The 21,289-nt window shown below is 46.9% G+C and overlaps 1 protein-coding gene across 1 annotated transcript in view; it reads left to right on the forward strand.

Moving 5' to 3' along the window:
- The first annotated feature begins 914 nt into the window (after positions 1-914).
- Positions 915-21,289, forward strand: part of ATG14 (autophagy related 14) — a 28,062-nt gene continuing 7,687 nt past the window's right edge. The window contains exons 1-6 of the mRNA XM_048486319.1: positions 915-1,124; positions 13,190-13,252; positions 14,175-14,220; positions 16,315-16,396; positions 17,832-18,069; positions 19,158-19,387. Of these exons, the coding sequence (XP_048342276.1) occupies positions 961-1,124; positions 13,190-13,252; positions 14,175-14,220; positions 16,315-16,396; positions 17,832-18,069; positions 19,158-19,387 (823 nt within the window). The 5' untranslated portion in view covers positions 915-960. The remainder of the gene's footprint in view (positions 1,125-13,189; positions 13,253-14,174; positions 14,221-16,314; positions 16,397-17,831; positions 18,070-19,157; positions 19,388-21,289) is intronic.

Genomic DNA, 21,289 nt, shown 5'->3' on the forward strand with positions numbered 1-21,289 from the left:
GGGTGTTGGTCCAAATTGAATTCCAGGACTAACTTCCTTGTCCCTTAATATCAGACCTTTCTGGCCACTGCTTTGGCCATCAGACACAAATTTAAAAAATAACATTTCTAAACTTAAACGTTAGGGAAACCTTAAAGGATAAACACATGTACTTATACTTATGGGCAAGACTTTACAGATACATATTGGCACGGCTTTCTTAAATCTAACAATAACAAATCCTTAAACTAACTGAAGAACCTAACTAAACTAACATCCTAAACTGCAGGATTCAACTTAAAAGGGGGCATTTATTACATCCTAGAAAGGCATAAACAAGAGGGAAACCGTATAGCATTGGCACAAACATACATATGTGTTCTCTGTGAACCTTATGGGGACTTCTGAACTACACAAGTCTCCACATCCGGACAGGGAGCCAGTGTAGCCAGGCAACCTGACTTCAGGAAAATATTTCTTTATTTTCCTGTGGCGGTAACAGTATTACTATATACAGTAATGGGGAATTTGCTTGATTGTGGTCACTTTTCATTAGATACCCCACTTTTTATTAGATGCATCTTATTGTAAACAAGGTTATGTCATTAAATAATCTTATTTACAATCTCATTTATTTTAAAAATATTATTTATTTCATGAAATAATCTAATTTAAAACAAATAAATACGCGACTTTAAAAAAATCTGGGGAATGAATTGGAATATCCAGTCCGCGCCTGGAAGTTGGCTACCACCCGCCTTCAGGCGCGTCACTCAGTCAGCCCTCAAAGAGGCCCTTCCTGACTAGACTCTCGCCTGGGCGTGGCCTGTGACGCACCGCGCCACGGCCCCGCCCCTCCTCTGCGGCTGAAGCCCCGCCCCCCTCCCTGCCTCTGTTTTTAGCTGCCGCCGTTTCCCGTCATGCCCCGGCTTGAAAACAAAGTCCCACGTGACCGCCGGCCGCCGCGAGCCCGTCGGCAACATGGCGGCTCCCAGGGGCGGCGGCGCTGGCGAGGCCGGCGCGGAGGGCCTGTACGTGGCCGTGGAGCGCTGCCCGCTCTGCAACACCGCCCGCCGCCGCCTCACCTGCGCCAAGTGCGTCCGCCAGGGGGACTTCGTCTTCTTCGACGGCCGCGACTCCGAGCGGTAGGTGGCTGGCCGGGGGGGGCTTCCCCCGCCCGAGCACTCTGCGTATGCTCAGAGGCGCTCTGCTGAGACGTTCCTTCCCTGCCCCCAAGACCAGCTTTTGAAGCAGCCCCTTCCCCGCCGAGAGAGGCTGGGCTGGGAGACCCGGGCTCAAGCCCCCGCAACTCTCTCAGCAAGGTCTGGATCGGGGAGATTGGACCTACCTCGCAAGGTTGTTGTGGGGATGGGAAAAGCCCATATGCTTCTTCTCAGCTGAGCCGAAGAAAGGGGTATTAGGTGCTAAGGACTCCTTCGCTGAGATGGTGTTCCCAGATTCTTAGAGATGACAAACAGCTATGAGTTCTTTTCCTCAGATTCACTCTGGAGTGGGAATTTGGGCTTCTTCTGTGCCTACATCACACGGTTGTTGTGGGGAAAGGACGAACCTGTGTGCTTCTGTTCAGCTGAGTCAAAGAAAAGGGTATTAGGTATTAAGGACTGCTTCGCTAGGACACTGTTCCCAGATTCCTAGAGAGGGGAAACAACTATGATTGAGAGATCATCTTTTCCTCAGATTCACTTCAGAGGGGGAGCTCAGGCTTCCTGTTTGCCCCCGTCTACCTCACAGGGCTGTTGTAGGGAAAGGGAAAACCTATATGCTTTTTCTCATCTGAGTCAAAGAATAGTGTATTAGGAGGAGGAAGAAGAAGAGGAGGAGGAAGAGTTTGGATTTATATCCCCCCTTTCTCCTGTAAAGAGACTCAAAGGGGCTCACAATTTCCTTTCCCTCCCCCCTAACAAACACCCTGTGAGGTAGATGGGGCTGAGAGAGCTCCGAAGAACTGTGACTAGCTCAAGGTCACCCAGTAGGAGTGTGGAAACACATCTGTTTCACCAGATAAGCCTCTGCCACTCAAGTGGAGGAGTGGGGAATCAAACCCAGTTCTCCAGATTAGAATCCACCTGCTCTTAACCACTACACCCTGCTGGCTCTCTTACAATTCAAAACATAGCCATACAAAAATGAAGCTATTGAAAAGTTACTTAACATGAGTGGAATAAGCATGTTATACAACAGAAGGAGACTATAATTAGCTGATATGATAAAAAAACCCCTTAAAGTTTGTATAAAAAGGTGTGTTTTAGCCAGGTGCCTAAAAGAAAGTAGGTGCCAGGCAGGCTTCAGAAGGGAGCGTGTTCCAGGTGCCATTGCAGAAGATGTGCCGTCTCTGGTTGCCACCTGCTCACCTCTGAAGTTCAGGGCACAGAGAACAGGGCTTGAGAGGTTGATCCTAGCTGGATGGTGTGAGAAGACGGTCCTTCAGGTATCCTGACTTCAAGTGAATTTAGGACATTTGAGGTAAGAATCAGTGCTTTGAATTGTTCCCTGGAATAGATGGGTAATAGTGGCTTTTCTTGTAGCAGTATGGGGATTTGAACCGGGGTGTTCCAGATCCTAGTAACACTCTGGTTCCTAAACTGACATATGACAGGCTACAGGTTCTGAACACAAGTTTTAGGCTTAAGAGAAAGAAAGATTGGCAGGGTTATTTGGTATATTGTCAAAGACTTTCACAGCCGGTGTCAACTAGCTGTATTGGGTTTTCTGGGCTGTGCAGTTGTGGGCTGGTACTTTTTGCTCCTAAAGTTTTGCCCTCATCTGTGGCTGGCATGTCATGATAACAAGTCTTTGTTATAAGTATAATATGTGTCCAAATCCATAAACAATACAAGAGTACCACAAGGTATCTGAAATACAGACCCTAGTAATGATGATAAAAATCCGGTGCGGTGCAAAGCAAAGATCCTGTGTCATACAATGAAAGTCCACTAAGCTAAGATGTGTACCGGTCTCGTATAAGCTTCAGGGCTGGTGGAACATACATTCCGTATGTCTGCACTCCCACAGGACATTTTGCAGCAACCAGAGTTTTGAGAGACTGCAGTCCTTGACAGTTTCAAATTGCACTCCAGTTGGAGGGGGGTTTTTTGTCAGCGTTAACACTAAGATTTTTACACCAGCAGCTAACGTTCTGAAGTAGCCCTCCAACTGGGGGCTTCACACCACAGGAACCAGTTGCCACGCTGGTCAAGCGTAGGTAGGGGAGCAAGAAAGAACTGGACGATGGCTGCCTTCAAATGAAACCCCAACACAGAATGGAAGCCTCTTCTGTCAATCTAGGACAGTGGTGGCACTCAGAGCCCTCTCTGTGGGCACGTGCAAACAGAGTGCCCTTCCCCCCCCCCCCCCCATCTAGGCTGGCCTGGGCCGCTGGGCTCCATTATTACCATTATTACCATTAAGTCCAAGTTTTGGGGAAGCAGTGTAGGTAACCTGTTAAGCGCTGTTAAACCCCACTGATTTTCATGCAAAGAACAAAAGCGCAATCCTTTACCTGGGAGTAAGCTCAGTTGCTGGCAATGGGGCTTGCTTCTGAGTAAACCCTCCTAGGGTCGTGATTCACCCGTTGGAAGAGATGCACGGTTGCTTCAAAGCAAAGCCACCGACTACCACCAAGCTTACTCCTGAGTAACTCACACCTTGGAGCCAACCGTTTGTTCTAAACTAAAACCTCAGCATTCAGGTTAAATTGCCATGTTGGCACTTTGCAATAAATAAGTGGGTTTTGGGTTGCAGTTTGGGCACTCGGTGTCAAAAAGGTTTGCCATCACTGATCTAGGAAGACGGCACACGCCCAGTCAGTTCTTTACCCTGATCTGCGACGTTCCCGCTCCCACTGAGAAACAGATATCCAAAGCAGCTGCTTTGCCTTACGCAAGGAAACGAATCTTTGCTGTAGTTTGATAAACAAGCCTCCCCTCCCCAGCTGCAAAAAAATAATAATTAAAGTACTAAAGAACCGCTACAGACCTAGGATAAACCCTTCAGCAGCATTGTCCACCTCTGGTGCACCAGATGTTCATGGACTACGATTCCCATCAGCCCCTGCCAACATGGCCAGTCCATGAACATCAGGGGCACCAGAGGTGGACCCCCCTGACCTAGAGCATCCACTTAAATGAAGCTTGGCATTCTCAACAGCTGACTTCAATTTTTCCAATAGGAAAAAGGGGAAGATCCTCAAACAACATGTGTAATATTACATGTTTATATAAGGAGCAGCAGTTGCGTAGTGGGTAAGAGCAGTGGGTAAGAGCAGGTGCACTCTGATCTGGAGGAACCGGGTTTGATTCCCAGCTCTGCCGCTTGAGTTGTGGAGGCTTATCTGGGGGAATTCAGATTAGCCTGTGCACTCCCACATACGCCAGCTGGGTGACCTTGGGCTAGTCACAGCTTCTCGGAACTCTCTCAGCCCCACCCACCTCACAGGGTGGCTCAATGGTAGAGCATCCACTTGGCAGACGGAAAGTACCAGGTTCAATCCCCATCATCTCCAGTTAGAAAGGCGTAGTAGGTGACGTGAAAGACCCTTTTCTACCTTAGGCGCTGGAGAGCAGCTGCCGATTTGAGTAGACAGTATTGACCTTTAAGGACTGATGGCCTGATTTGTCTAGGGCAGCTTCATGTGCTTTCTGGATATTCCTCTGGATAGGGGCCGTGGCTCAGTGGTAGAACCATCTGCTTGGCATTCAGAAGTTCCCAGGTTCGATCCCTGGCATGTCCAGGTGAAAGGACCAGGTAGTAGAATAATGCACTTTCAATCCATTTTCAATGCACTTTGCAGCTGGATTTTACTGTGCGGAATAGCAAAACCCACTTGCAAACAACTGTGCAAGTGGATTGAAAGTGCATTATTCTGCATGTGCGGAAGGGGCCTCTGCCTGAGATCCTGGTGAGCGGCTGCCAGCCTGAGTAGGCAATACTGACCCCGAGGAACTGATGATCTGATTCAGCGTAAGGTGGCTTCACCTGTGATGTGGTCTTGTGCCACTTAGTAAGTAGCATAACATAAATGAAACAATCGCACATGCCTTAGTTCTTCATTCACAGAACTCCGCAGCACTGTGACTAGCCCAAGGTCACCCAGCCGGCACGTTTTGGAGTGCACAAGCTAATCTGTTTCACCAGATAAGCCTCCACAGCTCGAGTGGCAGAGCGAGGAATCAAACCCAGTTCTCCAGATTAGAGTGCACCTGCTCTTAACCACTACACCACGCTGGCTCTCTCCACTTGCTCCTAACCACTACACCACACTAACTCCTAAGAATATGGAAGTTCCCTTTACTCACCATGGCTAGTAACTACTAATGGACTTGTCTGTGATTATGTACCTTCTGAAAGCTATCTATGCTCCTAGCTGTCACTGCCTGCACTGACAGAGAATTCCACAATTAACATACTCATCAAGTAAAAAAGTATTTCCTTCTTCCTGTCTTGGAACATCCTTGCATTGAGCAAGACCCATCGGGTTCATTCCGGTGTTTTTCCACACTCCTCCAGTGACTGATAGTGACACTGCAAGACCTTGGAAGACCAAGGGTTGCTGCTCGGCCGGCTGCCTGAGATCCTTGTAACCGGAGCTGTTTACTTAAGAAGCGAGAGTGTTGTTCCCTTTAATGGAGCTTGCTGCCAAGTTGTTGTGCGTGGAGAAGAAGAGTTGGATTTCTCTCCCGTAAGGAGACTCAGGGTGGCCGACAAACTCCTTTCCCTTCCTCTCCCCACAACAGACACCTTGTGAGGTCGGTGGGGCTGAGAGAGTTCTGTGAGAACTGTGTCTAGCCCAAGGTCACCCAGCAGGAGTGTGGAAACACATCTGGTTCACCAGATAAGCCTCTGCCACTCAGGTGGAGGAGTGGGGACTCAAACCCGGTTCTCCAGATTAGAATCCACCTGCTCTTAACCGCTGCACCACGCTGGATTGCAGCCGTAATATTTTCATATGTTTACAGTTTATAGCAGAGAGCCAATGTGGTTTCGTGGTTAAGGTGTTGGATTAGGATCTGGGAAACCCAGGTTTGAATCTCCACAGTGCTAAGGCAGTGGCAAACCACCTCTGAACACTTATTGCCTTGGAAACCCTGCGGGTTACCATATATCAACTGTGACTTGACAGGAGACTAACCTTTCAGGATTCTTTATCCTGGAGGGCCCAAATAAGGGGAAAATTTTCCAGCGCAGCTCGTCTGTCCAGTGGGCTACTCAGATTTTTCTTTGGTAAAGGAGGCCTACTGATTCCTCCAATTCTCAAAGCGTTTCAGAGTAAAGTGCTGGCACAAGTACTGTACGGAGCAGAAATTTGGGGTTGGGACACCGCCACAGTAGGAAAACTGGAAACGGCCCAAAATATCTTTCTGAGAAAGATTTTGGCCCTGCCACCCTCCACCCCGCCCCGTGGCTCCGAATGGAAGTAGGGCTACCACCCATCAGGACAAGAATCCATGTAAGAATACTTTTGTACTATAAAACCCTGGCAACTCTAAAGCCCAACCAATTAGTAAATCTGAGTTACAGACACATGATGAGAACAAATAGGTGGGAGGATCAAATTTCTCCCATACTAGCTCTTTGCGAAATTCCCGACCTGGAAACTATTCATATATGGGACGTTAGCAAAATTAGTGACTGGCTCTATAGTAAAGATGCTCTACAAGACAGCCAACTCACTGCCATCCAGAAATACTCCCCATGGTTCTCTCGAGTTAAAAAGAACAAATGTTATGCACAATATCTTACAAATCTCAAGGAAGCAAACCTAAGAAAACCATTCACTTCCCTGAGATATCAGACGTTTAAATCAGAACATTTACTGGGGAGATTTGCTAAAATACCAAGAGAGCTACAAGTGTGCAGATGTAGCTTAAATCAGAGTGAGAACATAATACGCTACACACTTCATTGCCCATTTTATTCTGCTATCCGTAACAAATATATCAATGATATCCTGTCAGGCCTGACAGGCAGCGAGGAGGAGGAAGTCTGCTTTCTGATGGCTGATGTGTATGCTGAGGTTACATCCAAAGTAGCGATATGTATGTTTCTAGCAGCAAAAATCAGAGAAAGTTCAACTGATGTTCAAACCACAAAAGCTAAGTTGTAATAAAGTGGTTAAAAATTAATAAAATTACAATCCTGTTATAACTAAATTTATGATCTTCCGCTTAACGTTCTATAACTGCATTGCTTCTGTACTCTAATGCTTGAAAAACTCTCACAACATGTTTTATACTTTTTGTAAACTGTGGGGAGGAGTTTTGTGTGTCTGGCCTAAGGCTAATAAACACTGATTGATTTGATTTGACTTGACAGGAAAAAAAGTTTAAAGTAGCTAGACACCCTGTGGCTGACCAAAGTCACCAAACGAGGCCATCTACAGATGGGCAGAGAGACAAATGTGATTATGGGAAATTAGCGAGAGAGGGAGAGTTGGCATCATGGGTGAAGTGGTGGTCTAGGATATGGGACAATTGAGGTCAGATGCAATCTCTTCCAGGGAAGCTCGCTGGACAACCTCGGCTGCATCCCAATCTCTCAGCCTAGCCTACCTCACTAAATTGTTGTGAGGAGAAGAAGAGTTGGGTTTATATCCCCCTTTCTCTCCTGTAAGGAGACTCAGCTGGCGTGTGTTGGAGTGCACAAGCTAATCTAGTTCCCCAGATAAGCCTCCACAGCTCAAGTGGCAGAGCGGGGAATCAAACCCAGTTCTCCAGATTAGAGTGCACCTGCTCTTAACCACTACACCACGCTGGCTCAGAATAAACGACAAAGTGAAGAGGAGAAGAATGGGATAAGCTCTGCTGAGTCCCAGTTAGGGAGAAAAGTACAATATAAATTTTAAAAAGAAACCGAAAGAAAAGTCATCCTGATGAGAACTAAATATGCCCTGAAGGTGCAGAATGTTGAGGGAGCTGAGTGTCAGTCAAAGGGAAGCTGGGGGGTTCAGTGGGATTTCTGGTGTCCTCCCCCCGGCTGCAAATCTAGCAGAAGCCTCCGTTGTCGTTGCTGACTCTAAACTTCACAGTTCTTTCGTACTGCTTAATAATAGGATCGAAGGGCGTCATCGTCATTGAATGCCTCCTGAGTCACACATCTGTTTCCTGCTGGATTACTGCCCTCCTTGTGTGTGTTTAAGGAGTTTGAGCTTGGCTAACGTGTAATTAACAGCCACGAATCCAGGCGTGTCAGGAATTCGCACAGGCAGTGCAAACAGGCTCGACCTCGTGCCCTTCATCTGTGGCACGTATTTTGGTATTGCCGGGCAGCCGTGGGAGGAGGGGAGAGGGTTACTGTGGAGGCTTATCTGGTGAACTAGTGAACTAGATTAGCTTGTGTACTCCAACACACACCAGCTAGGTGACCTTGGGCTAGTCACAGCTTCTCGGAGCTCTCTCAGCCCCACCCACCTCACAGGGTGTTTGTTGGGGGGGGAGGGAAAGGAGATGGCAGTGGCCCACCAGGTGCCTTTGGGAGCTCACATGCAGGATGTGAAATCAACGGCCTTCTGCTGCTGCTGCTCCCGAGCACCTGGTCTGCTAAGGCATTTGCAATCTCAGATCAAAGAGGATCAAGATTGGTAGCCAAAGATCGACTTCTCCTCCATAAATCTGTCCAAGCCCCTTTTAAAGCTATCCAGGTTAGTGGCCATCACCACCTCCTGCGGCTGCGTATTCCAAACACCAATCACACGTTGCGTGAAGAAGTGTTTCCTTTTATTAGTCCTTTATTAGTCAGACTTCATATACTGTATACTGTTTCCTCCGGAGGTCCAACAATAAGACAAAGAGCCTGATGTCGCTTCCGGGCCATGAAGAGTCACTTCAGTGCCCAAGGGTAGTAGCCACTGAGAGCCGCTCCATGAATCTAGCCCCCTTTCAAAGCTGTCTGGGCCGGGGGCATCCCTACATCTTCTGTTCGACAGCCAGTTCCACATTCGAATCGTTTGTTGTGGAAAGAAGTATTTCCTTTTGTCTGTCTTGAGCCTCCTGCCGGTCAGCCTCATTTGGTGCTCTTGAATCCTCGGATGTCCTTGAGTTCTCTGTTGTCAACTAATTCTAAGCAATAAATTTGATTTAGTGCTTTCAGATTTAACAGCATTACGTTACGGCGTCCGTCCAGTGAGGTACCGAAAATAGCCAACCTTTAAAAATCCTTTATAACATCAGTCAACCTAGGACCTAGATACCTTTATCAGGATCCCAGTTCTCATATGCGTGACCTATCTTTAAACAATATTGGGTTGATTTCCCTGTCTTTTATATGAAAAGGAACAAAACGTCAATCATTTTCTTTGTTCCGTGCATAATACCTGATCCAGTATACACAAGTAGAACCAGTTATTTGGGTTTGAGAAATGTTGCTGTATTTCTGAGCAACATCCCAGAGTTATTTTAATTATCAGTAGTTTGCTGGAACTTAGTGGTAAGCAAGGTTTAGAATGACAGGCTAGTATCTGGGACATCCAAGTTTAAATCCCCACTTTACAATAGAAGCTCCCTGGGTGATCTTAGTCCAGTCCTATGCTTTCAGCCCAGCCTACCTCAAAGCGTTGCATATGCTGCATTGAAGGAGGAGGAGTTCGGATTTATATCTCTCCTGTAAGGAGACTCAAAGGGGCTTACAATCGCCTTTCCCTTCCTGTCCCCGTCCCCCCACAACAAACACTCTGAGAGAACTCTGGAGAACTGTGACTAGCCCAAGGTCACCCAGCTGGCATGTGTTGGCATTCTGGAGCACAAGGAAAAAGGGAGCCAATCCCCCCCAAAAAAAATACTTGCCAAATTGACAAGGAAGAACACAATGTGATCTTAAATTTCTGTTATATTAGTACTTAACCAGAGTAATACAATAATACATTTATAAACAATCATTAATTCTGTCATACAAAATGCGTACTTTGCATCAGATTCATTCATAAGTAACCGGAACCTTTCATGAATGATTTCAGTTAAACGCCACAAAGGGCTAAGGAAAACACAGTTCGTCTGGGACAAAATATGGGATTTATGCGTCTTAGTTGATAGTTCCATGGGAATGTCAACTCAATGCATGGCAGCTGTGAAAAAGGCAAACTCTATGCTGGGGATCATTAGAAAAGGAATTGAGAATAAAACTGCAAAGATTGTCATGCCCTTATATAAAGCAGTGGTGCGACCGCACTTGGAGTACTGTGTCCAGTTCTGGTCGCCGCATCTCAAACAGGATATTGAGGAGATAGAAAAAGTGCAGAGAAGGGCAACAAGGATGATTGAGGGACTGGAGCACCTTCCTTATGAGGAGAGGCTGCAGCGTTTGGGACTCTTTAGTTTGGAGAGGAGACGTCTGAGGGGGGATATGATTGAAGTCTACAAAATTATGCATGGGGCAGAAAATGTTGACAGAGAGAAATGTTTCTCTCTTTCTCACCATACTAGAACCAGGGGGCATTCATTGAAAATGCTGGGGGGAAGAATTGGGACTAATAAAAGGAAACACTTCTTCACGCAACGTGTGATTGGTGTTTGGAATATGCTGCCACAGGAGGTGGTGATGGCCACTAACCTGGATAGCTTTAAAAGGGGCTTGGACAGAATTATGGAGGAGAAGTCGATTTATGGCTACCAATCTTGATCCTCCTTGATCTGAGATTGCAAATGCCTTAGCAGACCAGGTGCTCAGGAGCAGCAGCAGCAGCAGAAGGCCATTGCTTTCACCCCCTTCATGTGAGCTCCCAAAGGCACCTGGTGGGCCACTGCGAGTAGCAGAGAGCTGGACTAGATGGACTCTGGTCTGATCCAGCTGGCTTGTTCTTGTGTTCTTATGAATGGCAGCTTATGTCCTCCGGTGTGTTAATATTTCTTAAGCGGACCGACACATAGTTCTTAGCCCTCACATCCAAGTCATTAAGCAAATTGTTCGTTAGATGCTACTTGGTGTCGTGATCCCAATGTAACACCTAGTACGGAGATGTCACGCCCACAGGAAAATTTCGCAACAATTGCCGAAATGCTTAAGTATATAGTTCCAGCTGTTACATTCGTGTAAACTTGTGCAAAGTAACGCATACAAACAGTAATATGCACTGTGTTTTACAAGAGCTCATTTAATGCTCTTGTTTTTGGTGTCCAACCCAATTCTTCTAAAACACGCAGTCTTCAGCAATATACAGCAATCTTCAATGATATGCAAAACGCTATGCGCTACGAGCGTTTTCGGTTCTTCGTCAGTGCTAAAGTGCTCACATGCAATAATTTAACGCAAGTGCATTAGATGTAACCCTTTTTGGATTTATGCAATATCAAGAATCCTGAGAGGCTCTCAGGATTCTTGATATTGCATAATCCAAAAAGGGTTACATCTAATGAAAGTTTCCTGTTATAGAGAGTGATCAAAAAATGCACTTGCGTTAAACTGAAATCATTCATGAAAGGTTCCGGTTACTTATGAATGAATCTGATGCAAAGTACGCATTTTGTACGTATTATTGTATTACTCTGGTTAAGTACTAATATAACAGAAATTTAAGATCACATGTGTTCTTCCTTGTCAATTTGGCAAGTATTTTTTGGGGGGGGGATTGGCTCCCTTTTCCCTTGTGCTCCAGATTGTATTTTTTACTTGCCTTCAATTGTTATGTGTTGGCATTCACAAGCTAATCTGATTCCCCAGAGAAGCCTCCACAGCTCAAGTGGCAGGGCAGGGAATCAAACCCGGTTCCTCCAGATTAGACTGCACCTGCTCTTAACCACCACACCAGGCTGGCTGTTCATTGAGGAGAAAAGGGGGTTGAGATTAATTTTATTATTTATTTATTATATTTATATTCCGCCCTCCCCGAAGGCTCAGTGGTTTTTATTGTTATCTTTAAATTGAGAGCCAGCGTGGTGTAGTGGTTAAAAATGGTAGACTCTAATCTGGAGAACCAGGTTTTCCACCTGAGCGGTAGACTCTTGCCTGGTGAACTGGATTTGTTTCCCCACTCCTCCACTTGCAGCCTGCTGGGTGACCTTGGGCCAGCCCCTGTTCTCTCAGAACTCTCTGACCCCCACCGACCTCACAAGGTGTCTGTTGTGGAGAGAAGAAGGGAAAAGGAGTTTGTAAGTTGCCTTGAGCCTCCTTAGCAAGAGAAAAAGGTGCGGTATAAATCCGAACTCTTCCTCTTCTCTTGTTAATTTTCATCGTTTACTTACGATGTTTTATTATTTTGACCCGTGTAAGCCTCCTAGAGACTTTGGCATATTTAAATATTTTTGGCATATTTAAATATATTTGGCATATTTAAATATTCTGGCATGTGGCAAATTTAAATATTTTTAAATAAAATAAACTCTTTCCACCCTGTGCACAATTTTTATAAACCTGTTTTATGAAGACCTACCTTTGATCCCCTTAGTAACCTTCTTCATGTTTGGAGCAGCAGTGGTGTAGGAGGTTAAGAGCTCGTGTATCTAATCTGGAGGAACCGGGTTTGATTCCCCGCTCTGCCGCCTGAGCTGCAGAGGCTTATCTGGGGGATTCAGGTTAGCCTGTGCACTCCCACACACGCCAGCTGGGTGACCTTGGGCTAGTCACAGCTTCCCGGAGCTCTCTCAGCCCCACCCACCTCACAGGGTGTTTGTTGTGAAGGGGGAAGGGCGAGGAGATTGTCAGCCCCTTTGAGTCTCCTACAGGAGAGGAAGGGGGGATATAAATCCAAACTCCTCCTCCTCCTCCTCCTCCTCCTCCTCCTCCTTCTTCTTCTTCTTAATAGCTTCTCTGCGTCAGAGCAGGGGTTTGACCTTTCATGGACCGCTTTTTAAAAAAATTAGAACGCACAACTTCAGAGTGTGGTGGAGTCTCCTTCTTTGGAGGATTTTAAGGAGAGGCTGGATGTCCATCTGTCAGGAGTGCTTTGAGTGTGTGTTCCTGCATTGCAGGGGGTTGGACTTGATGGCCCTTCTTGGGGTCTCTTCCAGCTCTATGATTCTAGAAACCCCTCCCTGCTGCTGGTCAAGATCCAGTCCAGAACACTTTGCAGACCTCCTGGCAACGGGCGGCTTGCTTCAAGATCCACTGGACTGCAGCCAGCGAGCCGTAATCTACTTCCTTCTGTTCACCTTCATAGCAGGTTTCCTGAAACGACAGCCAATTTCTTTACAAGATCCAGCACTAGTGGATGAAATCAATCTTGTTTCTGGCATTTTTTTTTAACCTACAGCTTATTCTCTTCCAGGTTCTCTGAGAAAAAAGAGAGACTAAAGCACCTTAGGAACAAGCAGAGCGAATTCCAAGCCCAGTAAGTCTCTTTGTGAACATTTTTAAAAAAATCTTTTACACATATAAACATATACAGAAAAAAGAAAAGAAAAGAACCCAGGTCTAATTTCCGTTCCCCCACTATAATAATAACGATTAAAAATCTGTATTTTAAAATGGTTACGGAAATTGAGCGCTGTATTTTAAATTAGAGACCAGTACTTGTACGGTATTTTATTTATCCACTTGTTTGTTGCTATTGTTGTGAACTGCCCTGAGCCCTCCGGGGGAGGGCGGTATATAAGTGGAATAATAAATAAACAAACAAACAAACAAACAAATTTCAAGATGTCACTACATACATATATGGGGACTTCCAGCTACCTCATTATAGATCCAAACTCAAATCTAGTTTTGTGCTTATAGTTGGTATCTGCATTTCCTCTGCTTTTAGCCCTCCTTGTAGAACTATTTTAGTCCAATCCGCTGTTTTCATTTAAATCTCGAATCCTGCCATTATTTCACTCTAGGTCCTTCTTAACTTTTAAATTAATTTCAACACATGTAGACCCATAATTATTTTAACACTTGACATTTGTTAGATGCACCAAGTTGGGTTTTGTAGATCTGTTCTTCCAACAGGCACAAAGTTGGCTCTGTTCTTCCAACAGCGGCCCTTTTCCCAGGCGCTAGAGGCTATCTCTGTCAGGTGGTATTTTGGTGCCAGGGGAAAGGTCCACAGGCCCAACTCATCATTCTTGTTGACCATCTAAACCACAGGTGTCAAACTCTCGGCTCTCCAGATGTTATGAACTACAGTTCCCATCATCCCCTGCCAGCGCCATGCGAATTGTATGTCCATAGCATCTGGGGATGATGCGAATCGTAGTCCATAGCATCTGGAGGGCCGAGAGTTTGACATCTATAACTAAACTTTTGTTACTTGTTTTCATTGTCCGCAGGTTGCTAAAAGCCATGGAAAGGAAATGGATAACCAGCGATCAGTTGGTGAGTTATTTTCTGGACTTCCTTGAGTCGATTCCGGTTCAGTCCCAGCTCGTGTGCGGACCTTTTGTCTGGGAATGCGAAGCTGCTTCGCTTGCGTGGTTGAAAGCCACGTGGTGGAATTCATCCAAGCAATTCATTTGTCTGACATGTTCCAGCGGTAGCATGAGAATACATGTGAAGAAGCTGCAGATAAGCATCCATGTTCCACGTGCTTATTGATCACTAGGGGTTGTTGGGTTTTTTTTGCATTATCAACTGTTATCAAAAGCTGTTGACTTATATTGTCAGAACTGAGTACATGAAAACAAGCAAACAGAGATGGAGCGAGGGGAAACTCCCCCCGCCCTAGAACGCCCTGGCCATGTCCCCTCTGCGGCCTGGTCACTCCCAGGGCATCACGCCCCACCCCGCCCTGTTGGCGCTATGCCACTGCAGGCAAACCGTTATATCCCCCAGCACAGATACTTCAGGCTCCCAACCCCCCCGTCCCTGAAGCAGAAAGGTACTGTTTCACACACACACGCGCACACACATGTTACTGCAGGGTAACAGGTTCAAAATATTTAAGCCAAAAAGCTCAAGCCGACAAAGAATAAAATCAAAGAAATATTTTATTCAGGCCAACAGACGGGCAAGCTAGAATTAGAGGAGCCTCACTAAAATGGCCGCTGTCTCTTATTTTTATAGGTTACATCAGAATAGCAGTAAAAAGAATACACCCCAAAGTTCATCATCCTCAGTCAATCATTTGCAAGGGTGGAGATCACCCCGTTACTCAAAACATTTAGGACAAACTAGTGCCCTTATTGGAAGATGTCAGTACTCTGCCTTTGACGTCTTGTGAACGTAGGCCCAACCTCCCCTTATCAGTTATTGTTTTCTACTGTCCTACTTTTCCAGACAAAGAGCCTAAACATTTAGCCATGTTCTTGCTTTGTATCAGGAAAGGGCAGACTCATGGTGCCTGTTAGGGACAAGAAGACCTCGAAAACAACTTAGTTCATAATCTCATACATTCCCATGTAGAATTGAGAACAAAGGGTATTTCATCCAGGCTTTTTGCTGATCTGGCTAGTAACAGAAGCCAGAGAGCAGACGGCCTACTTTGGTTCATTTTAATTGATCATAATTAAAGCAGAAAATCATAAAAGCAATGCAATGAGAGAATATGTCTGCATAGAAACTTAGAAGGTTTTCAAAACTTGTTCTGCGCCTACACGTTCCTCAGACAGTGAGAACTGGGATGAAAACACTGCAGCTTGCCCACACACACATGCAGCTGCAGAGATAAGGGCAGATGGGTACCAGGAAGCATTTCCAGGTCTGCTTAGAGCAGTAAGCATTCAGTAGACAGAAATATGGCAGGACCCAGGCTAAGACACTAGAGGGTCACGACACTGTCTAGAGCAGAAGTCCTCAACCTTTTTTGGACCTGTGCCATTCCGACACCACAAAATAACTGCTGCAGGAGGCAGACCCAAATGCAAAATGGCCTGCATAGGTTACCTTCGGCCACACAGTAAAGATCTTTGTGCTGTGATGACAGCTGCTGCCGAAGCAACTTTTTTTAAAAGTGTGTGCAGCCAGTCAAATCACCAGCGGCCAATCAGAAGCCTTGTGAGGCAATGGTTAAAATATCGCAATGGGCATCTGAACACCTGGGCTCAGGTCTGCCACTAGCTTGTTTCTTGGAGCCCCGGGGTAGATCAGGTGTTCTTTTTTTAAAAACAACAAAAATGGCCCATAAGACACCAGTGAGCCTCAGGCAGTGTAGTAATTGGTGGGCCAATTACTACACTGTCTCAGATTCAAGGAAATCAGATCCAAGTATGTGAATCTTACTCCTTTACATTTACCCGATCTCCCCGATTTAATTAGATTACACTACTTGTTGGACAACCCTGATCCTTCTCTCTGTATGATAGTGGCAGACTTTCTCCTGGAAATTACTAAATGCCAGTAGTTTTCCTTCCACTGAACATTTATTTCCTGTATTGTATATGCTTTTTAATCCGTTTTTATTATTGTTGTACTGTGGTCTATGCCAATAAAGGCTTGCTATCGAGTCTCAGGCAGTTTTGCTGTTCCTTTCAGAGATGGAAAATCATGTCTTGCAAGATGAGAATCGAGCAGCTGAAACAAACCATTTGCAAAGAGAACGAAGAAACGGCCAGACGTAAGTAATGTCCTAAGACTTTTCTTGCAAGCCACCTTGAGTCTTCCAGGAAAAGGCAGGGTATAAATGTAACATCATACATACATACATACATACATACATACATACATACATACATACATACATACATACATACATACATACATACATACATACATACATACATACATACAAACATACAAACAATGATAATTTTCAAATCCTTATAATGTAACGTACATACGGAAATGCTTCTCTGATCGTTCACCAAAATAAACCGTTCGGACTTACAAGTAATTGCAATGTTTGCAAAGGAATCTTAACAACTTACACATTTGTCAGTCATCCGTCATCAACCATATTTTGACTTGGGCAGTCTTTTTTTTTATTGTTTAAATAATAAAACTTAACGACGAGCACATTTTGTTACCCGGTCACACTTGGGGCCCCCACGCTTGGGCACCTCGATCCCGCTAGTGTTCGGGTTGTGTTCTGTAGAACCCTGAGGTCCCCGGAAGCAGATCGCTCCATGCTCTGACAGTTTGTGGAGGCAGGTGAGATACCTGAAGAGTAGCGTCTCCTGCTTTATCATTGTACTGTCCCATGCATTGTGGGTGAGCATGTTTCAGTGCACAGGTGTCAAACTGGTGGTGCTCCAGATGTTATGGACTACAGTTCCCATCAGGGATGATGGGAACTGTAGTCCATAACATCTGGAGCACCTCCAGTTTGACACCTATGTTTTAGTGTGTACATTTGCTTTGCAAAGGGTGGTAGGACCAGCAGACTTTTCGGGCTCACGCCATGCAGTGGGTATACCCTACAATGTGTCCCAGAATCCTTTGCAGCTCAGAGTTCTGAAGCCAGTCCATACAAGTCCCTTGGCCGACAAAGGAAAGGGATCTAAGACGGCCAGGGGGGTGGGGGTGGTCCTATTCCCACTCCACCCTGATCCATTTCAGCTGATTTGAGTCCCACCCCTCTCCTCCCAACAGCCCTCTTGGGTTCTCTCAGCCCTGCTGTGGGCCTCTTTTCTTCTTCTCTTCCTGTGGGGGAATCTGTCCGGCAGCCTCCTCAGGCCTCACTTCCTTAGGCGTGCCTCCCAGCAGCCCTGCTTTCACCGCTAGCTCCAGTGTCTCCCAGGATTGCAAGCTGTAGTGGGGACGTCTGGTGGGGGTGGCAGGATCCTCCGCTGCTTCGACTTTGCAGCTCCCCCCCACATTTACCCACATAAGCCAATTAAGAAGTTGCTTATGTTAGAAGCAGGTACCCTATTTACCTAAAAGGAATGCTAGCCACCCCCCGCCCCCCCATATGTGCTGTCAAGGAAGAGGGAGCCATCTTATATTCACATGCAGGTTATAGTCGTATACCCCAAAAATGTTGCTGGTCTCATAAGATGCTTGCGGGCTTGAATCTAGCTTCTCCCCCTCACCTCACTTTTGCCCCCCTGTAGATGCCGAGTGCCTCCTTAGAGTCAAGGACGAGAACCAGAAGCTTTACCGGCGGGCCCAGCGTCACCAGGAGAAGAAGGAGAAGATCCAGCGGCACAACCGCAAGCTGGGCGACCTGGTGGAGAAGAGGATCTGCGACTTGAGAAACCAGCACGAGCACCTGGCTTGCCTGCGGCGGTCGCACGTCCTCGAGCTCACCTCCGTCATCTTCCCGATCGAGGAGGTGAAGATCGGCGCCAGGTAGGGAACGACATAAGAACATAAGAACTAGCCTGCTGGATCAGACCAGAGTCCATCTAGTCCAGCACTCTGCTACTTGCAGTGGCCCACCAGGTGCCTTTGGGAGCTCACGTGCAGGATGTGAAAGCAAGGGCCTGCTGCTGCTGCTGCTCCTGAGCACCTGGTCTGCTAAGGCATTTGCAATCTCAGATCAAGGAGGATCAAGATTGGTAGCCAGAGATCAACTTCTCCTCCATAAATCTGTCAAAGCCCTTTTTAAAGCTATCCAGGTTAGTGGCCATCACCACCTCCTGTGGCAGCATATTCCAAACACCAATCACACGTTGCGTGAAGAAGTGTTTCCTTTTATTAGTCCTAATCCTTCCCCCCAGCAAAGCCTGTTTCTCTTTTTCCCTGGTTAGTCCTTGGATGGGAGACTGCTGAGGAAGTCGAGGGTTGTGGCAAATCACCTCTGTTCATCTCTTGCTTTAACCTGGCAGCCCAGGCTAGCCCAATCCCATCAGATCTTAGAAGCTAAGCAGGGTGGGACCTGGTTAGTACTTGGATGGGAGACCACCAAGGAAATCCAGGGGTTAAAATCAGGCCAGGTGGCCGTACACTATTAACTGAACTCGCAGTCTGAATCCTAAACCCTCTCCCATCAAGAGTAGGGGATTAGCACCCCCTTAGACCTCTTAAAAGCCAGCGTGGTGTAGTGGTTAAGAGCAGGTGTGGTGGATAAGAGCAGGCGGATTCTAATCTGGAGAACTAGGTTTGATTCCCCACTCCTCCACCTGAGTGGCAGAGGCTTATCCAGTGAACCAGATGTGTTTCTGCACTCCTACATTCCTGCTGGGCGACCTTGGGCTAGTCACAGGTCTCCCAGAACTCTCCCAGCCCATCTACCTCTGGATTGGGAAATTGTCTGTTGTGGGGAGAGGAAAGGAAAGGAGCTTGTGAGCCGCCTTGAGTCTCCTTACAGGCGAGAAAAGTAGGGTACGAATCCAAACTCTTCTTGTTCTTCTTGTACGACTCAGTGCTCACTTGGGATTGGGCTGGCCTTCCAGAGCTGTGCTTCCCTTTGCGAGAACCTCTTGCCTTTCCCTCAGGGATCCGGCGGACGTCTCCTCCGAGAGCGACGGCGCCATGACCTCTAGCACTGTCAGCAAGCTGGCAGAAGCCCGGAGAACGACCTACCTGTCTGGGCGTTGGGTCTGCGACGATCACAACGGGGACACCAGCATCGGCATCACAGGACCTTGGATGACCCTGCCCAGCAACGGCGACTATTCCGCTTACTACAACTGGGTGGAAGAGAAGAAAACCACACAGGGGCCAGGTACAATGCCAGACGCAGCTCCAAAAAGAGTAGGTAGCTGGCCAGCCTCTAGAGCAGTGGTGGCGAACCTATGGCACGGGTGCCAGAGGTGGCACTCAGAGCCCTCTCTGTGGACAAGCGTGCACAGAGTTCGTCATTATTGTTATTTTTTAATTATTATTTATTAAATTTAGTATACCGCCCTATCCCCGAAGGGCTCAGGGTGGTGTACAGATAAAACATCAGCCAAAAACATACCTATAATTAAAACAACACTCGTATCTTAGAACATCGCCCGCGCCCTTACGAAACCCTCCTAATGCGAAATAATGGGTCCTGATGGTATTAGGGCCCATGGGGGTAAAGAGGAGGGGGCAGGGGGACCCTCAGTGGCCGGTCTCTCCAAAGGCCCGGTGGAACAACTCAGTCTTACAGGCCCTGCGGAAATCCCCAAGGTCCCGCAGGGCCCGGACAGCTGGAGGGAGAGTGTTCCACCAGGCCGGCGCCAGAGCCGCGAAGGCCCTGGCTCGAGTGGAGGCCAGCCGCATCATTGAGGGGCCGGGGACCTCCAGTAAATTGCTGAGCGCAGAGGTCGAGTTGGGACATATGGGGTGTGATAATAGTGCAATTTTTAGCTGATGTTTTATCTGTACATCGCCCTGAGCCCTTCGGGGATAGGGCGGTATACTAAATTAATAATAATAATAATTATTATTATTATTTCAGGGAGATTATTAGCACTAAACCTAAGACCTAGTTTTGGGGAAGCAGTGTAGGTAACCCTGTTAAGCGCTGTTAAACCCTACTGATATTCACGGAAAGAACTAAAGCGTGACCCTTTACCTGGGAGTAAGCTCGGTTGCTGGCAATGGGGCTTGCTTCTGAGTAAACCCTCCTAGGGTCGTGATTCACCTGTTCAAAGCATCGCACAGTTGCTTCAAAGCAAAGCCACCAACTACCACCAAACTTACTCCTGAGTATTGCGTGCCTTGGAGCCAACCGTTTTTTCTAAACTAAAACCTCAGTATTCAGGTCAAATTGCCATGTTGGCACTTTGCGATAAATCAGTGGGTTTTGGGTTGCAGTTTGGGCACTCGGTCTCGAAAAGGTCCGCCATCACCGGTCTAGAGGGAGGGCATTCCACTGTAGAGAAGGACCACCCCCTAAATTGGCTGTGATTTTACCCACAAATTTGGGGTTTTTTTCCCCCTTTAACGAGCATTTCACTCTCTGGCTACAATTAAGAAACGATTAATTGAGGTTCTCGTGGGTGGTGATCTTGCCCAGTTTTGCATACTTTCCCTCTAGCCCCCGTCTCACGTCTGTGAAACGGGAATGACCAAATTGTCTTTGGTGTGGTGTTGTGGGGTTTCTGGGCTGTATGGCCGTGTGTAGTAGCATTTTCTCCCGACGTTTCGCCTGCATCTGTGGCTGGTAGAGGATCTGGTGGTAGTAAAGCAAGTGGAGTATATATACCTGTGGAATGTCCAGGGTGGGAGAAAGAACCATTTGCACTGGTTCGCAAGTGGAAAGGTTGCAGTTAACAAGTGTGATGTGCATATGTTGAGTGGAATCCACCCATTTTAGCATACGTAACAATGAAGTTGCATAATCAACCGGTGATTCCGGCCATGAAAGCCTTCGACCATAGAATTGTCTGTCAGTGGGAAAGACCTCCAGGATCCGGCCCTTGGGTGGGCTGCACCCAGCGGTGGGATCCAAAAATTTTAGTAACAGGTTCCCATGGTGGTGGGATTCAAACTGTGGTGTAGCACCAATGGGGCTGGGCGGGGCACCCATTACAGGGCGCGCGGTTGGCCATTCTGGGCGGGGCATTCCTGGCTGGGTTGGTGGCAAGGGCGCAGCCACTCGGGGCGCCTGCCCATCAAGGGAAACTAATGCATCGCAGGGCATCAGGCTGCC

Source organism: Sphaerodactylus townsendi, linkage group LG02 (genome assembly GCF_021028975.2).
Source record: "Sphaerodactylus townsendi isolate TG3544 linkage group LG02, MPM_Stown_v2.3, whole genome shotgun sequence".
NCBI lineage: Eukaryota > Metazoa > Chordata > Lepidosauria > Squamata > Sphaerodactylidae > Sphaerodactylus > Sphaerodactylus townsendi.